Raw genomic sequence first — 5612 nt, 5'->3', positions numbered from 1 at the left:
AATCCGAGTGACATATAACCGAACCGAGTGTCCTGATTGCTAACTCTAAACTCACCGGAGTTCCCATATAACACAAGTGTGATGATCTAATCTGATGATGGATTTACTTCTGTCCATCACATCTCTCTTTTCTATTGTCTGTACCCCAAAATCTCAGAAATTAAGCAGCTTGGAACTTCAATTTTAATCCCCAAATCTAATTCTACTAGATTATATTGCTTCTGGGTATCAATAAAATTTGTTCAAATTTGTTTGCAATATAAATTTGGGAAGAAAATTACCAAATTCAAGTAGTAAATTTGTGGGGTTGAATTAGAATTAGGGTTTACATCTTTCAATAAGGTAATTTATTGTTACACTTCTCTTTTTAATTTGGGAATTTTTGGAGTAAAATGGAAGCTTACAAGAATTGGGTTCGACAAAATAAGGACTATGTTCACTCCTTGGAGTCTCTAGCTAATGTAAGTCCCTTTGTTTTGTTCTTTTACTGATTAGAGTTTAGTTTTGATTTCGGGTGATTCGGAAACAGCCTCTTTGTGTCCCTAACATAGCTTAGGGCCCCTTACCCTCAATTTGCGGGTTTATTTGAGGCACTTGGGTAATGTTGTTGTTGTATTACTGGTTAAAGTTTGAATCTTTATAGTAATTTCTTGTACATATGATCAATTGTATTTTTGGTTCATGAGTTTGCAATTTTTTTGGATGATTTAGAAGAAAGATTGAGTTTTTGGAGGTGTTTGTTTGATGTATTTGTGTGTATTGGCTTCAAGACTTATATTATAGAATTTGGTGTTAATGTACTCATTTTGTTGCAGAATGATTATATTATCGTGGGTTTGGTATTAGAGTATAAGACTAGACTCATTTTGCAGAAATGGATTGAGTTGTTTCTGAAAAAAGCAAAAAAAAACTGCAGATTCCCTTTCATACCTCTCTATATAATATTATGATGTAGCGTGATACTCTGTAACTATTAGGGTTTAAACAAGATTTAGTGTTTTTAAGATTGATTTTATGGTTGGGGTCAATGTTGCCTAATTCGTAGTACGTCCCCAATAATGATACCCATTTTTTTGCCGTAATATGGTGGATTTTAACCAAATTCATAACATGTCGTATTATATGCCAATGAGTTCACTGTTCATATTGGTGTAAGGGAATTCGGTAACCCAAGTTGGGAGTATGGGTTGGTTATGAAATTTATAATACTTCATAAATAAAAGAGTTCCACAATTACTCCGTGAACGTATTGCTATATTATTTCTTTAAAGTTGGGCTATGAGAATGTTGAATCATCGTTTCCAAACGCTAAACTCATTGATGCTGGGATTCTCATCAACGCTACTCTTGGGTAAAAGTGTTTTCAGCCCGAGTATCAGACTTGGCTACCTAAAGAAGAGATGTCATGTTCTTGGATTGTCATATTCATGTCCGAGTGTCTAAGTGTCATACACAGTTACGAGGCAATATGTAGATTAGGAGTAATATAGGTGTGGGTAGTACTCTTGTCCGTTACTCAACCCATACCAGCATATGAACTTCACTTAATTAGCTTTGTGTTGTAGTGGCATCTAATCAAAATGTCTCAGTTTACACTTACTATTTGTCTGGATGGTGGGATTGAAGATAAATGAGGGGATGGAATTAGGGGTGACAGAAGGGAAATGGACTAATGGAGAGATCTATTTTCCTTCACATCAAGGAACTTAAAATCTTTTCAAGAGAAGAAATATTCGGAAGTAAAATACGGCAGCTCCATGCCCCTCCCCTCCTAATTATCCAACAAACCTTTAAGGTTCGACCATCTTATCTTGCTCCCAAAGACCCAAACACACTCCATTTTACATATGTTTCAGAGACGTCCATAGGCTCCAGTCAAGTTATGGTACGTCTTTATAGTTGGATCACCAATAATGCTTGGCTACTAAGAGAAGCTCTTGATTGAGAGTTTCTCGAGCTTGTGCTCTTTGGTTGCATGGATATGTAAGTTTGTGAATCTAGTTATGATTCTCGCAGTCTATATACAAATGTTATCTAGGAAAAAGATTCCCTTTTCGCTTTCACTTGTGGCTTTTGGGTCACATATTTCCTTAAGTTGATCATCCGTGTTTTTCAGCTATGTGTTCCCTCTCTTCCAGTACACCCGTAATTTGCTTTATGGCGTACATAGTCGAGCTAGTCCTGCAATCCTGCCCTTTGGTGTAGTGACATCTTCCGTATTTTTCTTTTTGACGATATTTATTTGGACTGGGGAAGATAGCTGTTAGCCATTTAAGATTTCAAATGTCAAGATACTTAATTTCGCATAAGAACCCGATTCAGAATTTATAGAAAGTAACTATAAGGGCTTCTTTTTAATACTTGTGAGAATGTTGCCTGATCCACAAAAGGGGACGAATTATGATAATTATTTCTACCCCAAAACATTAAGGACAACAGGTACAACCATTCTACTGTATTTAAAATATACTCCCCCTTGAAATCCAACACTCACATTTTCTTTTTGCACTAGGTTTTAGGTAGTAATTAAAATCTACTAATTGTACAACAGGTGGAAATAAGCAACCAATGAGTGAAAAGTAAGCGGGCTATAATGCTATATAACGGCATTTTCTGTAAAATAAACAACCCAATGAGGACAAAGTTGGTCTAAAATTTACCAAAAAGGAAATGTGAGTGTTGGATTTGAATTGGACCAATAAGGAATATGGAGTGTTGGATTTGAAGGGAGGGAGTACTGAAAGGCAAATGTAATGTTAAGAAAACATATGACGAATTCTTTTCGGAGAGTGTCTATTGTCTTATACTCTCTTTCTTTGCCAGGGGCTGACATGGCTTCTTCCTGAGCGCTTTTCTTCATCAGAAATTGGGCCAGAAGCAGGTTTTGTGAAATTTTGGTAACCTTTGTGTTCTTCTCATTAGCTAATTGTTTGCCTCTCGAGAAGATATTCTTGCTTTCTGCTAGGCTACATGCAAACAGCTCTCTAATACATATTGAATTTTATTGCAGTTACCTCAACCTTAGGCATAATTACAGCGATAAACGAATATATAATTGACACAGCTCCAACATTTTCAAGGGTCCCTGCACCTTCGTCTTTCCCGTATTCATTATGTATATCAGCTTTGAAAGAAGTGGAAACTTTGGTTGAAGTTGTGGCGCAACAGCTGTATGGCGACGACAAGAAGTGGAACTTTCTCGTGATTACCGAAGCCTCGAAGTAAGAAATATTTTTTGTAAAAAAATAAAAAATCCTATGTTCTTCTATACCTGAGATACCTTTTTGGTTCTATGATACCTGGTTAAACATGTTGCGAAACCTAATCCAGGGCCTTGCTGAGGCTAGCATTGTTTCGCGATGGTGGTTACAAGATGCTTTTGCATGGTGGAGAAACACCAAATAATGATGATCAACCTGATAGTGGACTGGGAGATTTGGTAAAACCCGGAGAAAATCAAAGGCCTGGGTACTTTAACAATCTCAATCCCCAAAACCCATGGAATCGTGAAGGGAAGGCACTGTCTGCTTTGAGCAGGTTCGGTGAAAATGCGAGAATGATTAACAGCCCACCATGGCTAAGCCGCACTCAACCCCCAGGTGGAATCACGGAAATTCCAAGTAATTGTTGTCTCAGAACATTAAAGCTGATAATATAACAAATATATATATGGTCTTACATGTGAGACCAACCCGTCAGCCCTATAATTGAATGATGTGTACAAAAAAGTGTTGGTAGGTCTCACATGTGAGATTGTCTCATACACTTACTCATAAATTGTTTTCTTTACAGCTATGGTGACTAAAGAAAAGCCAACATTGAGTTCAATATTGTCCGAGAAGGGTTTTCGTGGGGGATTATTTCTCATAGGGGAGATACTATTTATCTTGAGGCCACTCATCTATGTATCATTTGTAAGAAAGTATGGTGTACGATCATGGATTCCGTGGTTGGTTTCCTTGTCTATAGATCTGGTTGGACTGGGTACTTCTTCACTAGCAACAACGTCAAGGCAATCAATACATGCACATAAAGACATTAATCTTTCTGTAGCTGAAAAAGATGAGGTTACAATCCTTGAATGCTTTACTTTTTACTACCTTCATCCCATTTGTATAAATTAAGTCTTATATGAGATGGCCTCACATTGTGAGACCAACCCAAATCCTTATGCGTGCCTCAATAATTTATAGGGTTAAGTGGTTGGTATCACATGTTAGACCGTTTCATATACGATAAAATTTTAACTATTCTATCCATATTGTCTTGTTTGACTAGGGTGCTCAAACCATTTAAAGTTCACATTGTTGAATTGTCCGCGCCAGACAAAGATAATATAAGTGAAATGAAGAGAGAAACATTTATGTAGCCTGAATTCCTGAAATTCATTTTATTGAGTATTCCTACTAAGTGCTTTCCGCTTTCTTGTGCAGCTAAGAAGACGGAAGGTGTTGTGGGCATTCTACATCATGAGAGACCCGTTCTTTCACCAGTATACCAGGTGCAATATTTTCTTTAGTTTGTTTCTTTCTATATTACTGTTTATTATAGTTTGCTCAAATGCATAATGCTTTGTGTGTAAATTGTTAATGGTTGGTTTTATTTTCATAGGCGAAGGCTTGAAAGTACCCAAAGGGTTGTGGAACCTATACCGATTATCGGGTTGCTTACAGGTGTGATGTGAGACTAATCTTTCCCTTCACAGTCGTCGCTTTTAATATTTGCCCTTTTGCCCGTAACACAAATTCTTATATCCGTCTTAAGTTTGACGGGTCAAATATGCTAGATGGGATAAAAGTAAAATGCATAGGGAGTAGAAAAATATTTGTCCTATCTATGCAAGTGGTGTAGTATTTGACCCGTTTTAACCTTAAGATGGATATATCCGTCTATCCGTCTAAAGAGAGACTAATTGTTGCCGTAGTTCTGATCACAAAATGAGAGATTGCTGATTAATGTTATGGCTGCAGTTTATAATGGTTAAAATGCATGACAATGTTCAATTTCTTGCAGAAAAAGTTGTGGATCTTATATTTGGAGCTCAGACACGGTATACTTATATGTCAGGGTCATAGTGGTGGAAGGCCGATTTTATTCCGACATTACCAGACAACGTGTATTCTTACTTGTAAGCATGTCCCCTAGATGCAAAGATAAGAATATTTTCAAATGTAAGGATGTAGATTGATTTTTGCGATCTGGATTCATACAAGCTTTAGTTGTTACATAGGTCTCTATAGTCAGTCATGCCTGAATCCAAACGGGCACACCATAAAGCTCAACCAGCTATGCATGAATTTTGATTGAATAATCTCCTGAGAGTTGAATGTTGTAAAAACGTCTAAGTTAATGCAATTAAGAATTATGGTGTCTCGGTGTATGACGAATGTGGCAAGATTAATTTTGAATTAGGTCACAGCTTCTAGGCTGAATCGGCTATTCAAGCTGAAGCTACTGGAATTAGAGATGTGGTGTTGTGGGCTACAGCCTACAGCCTACAGGTAAAGGTTATTCCCATATTGGTGTTTCTTCCAATCATCTTACGCCTCCAAGAAGAGAGAATTAAATCTATTTTAATGTATAATAGAGTTGAATCGGAGGTCCATCAGTTT

At 37.0% G+C, this 5612-nt stretch overlaps 1 protein-coding gene across 1 annotated transcript; it reads left to right on the top strand.

The window, feature by feature from the left end:
• LOC141596837 (peroxisome biogenesis protein 16-like) lies at positions 1–5370 on the top strand. The gene is made up of 8 exons (XM_074417091.1): positions 1–461; positions 2824–2881; positions 3011–3221; positions 3331–3620; positions 3793–4067; positions 4434–4501; positions 4612–4673; positions 5014–5370. The coding sequence occupies exons 1-8, from the start codon at positions 393–395 to the stop codon at positions 5073–5075; spliced, it is 1095 nt and encodes a 364-aa protein (XP_074273192.1). The 5' UTR covers positions 1–392; the 3' UTR covers positions 5076–5370.
• The last annotated feature ends 242 nt before the right edge of the window (positions 5371–5612 follow it).

This window comes from Silene latifolia, chromosome 8, assembly GCF_048544455.1.
Source record: "Silene latifolia isolate original U9 population chromosome 8, ASM4854445v1, whole genome shotgun sequence".
In the NCBI taxonomy this organism is placed as follows: Eukaryota; Viridiplantae; Streptophyta; class Magnoliopsida; order Caryophyllales; family Caryophyllaceae; genus Silene; species Silene latifolia.
This window is presented reverse-complemented; position numbering and strand designations above follow the sequence as displayed.

Bases quoted from the DNA above. Each gene is read 5' to 3' on its own strand.
- LOC141596837 (XM_074417091.1), top strand. From the start codon at position 393: ATGGAAGCTTACAAGAATTGGGTTCGACAAAATAAGGACTATGTTCAC. The intron at 4,068-4,433 runs GTTACAATCCTT...TTTCTTGTGCAG, and splicing joins CTGTAGCTGAAAAAGATGAG to CTAAGAAGACGGAAGGTGTT. The intron at 4,674-5,013 runs GTGTGATGTGAG...AATTTCTTGCAG, and splicing joins GATTATCGGGTTGCTTACAG to AAAAAGTTGTGGATCTTATA.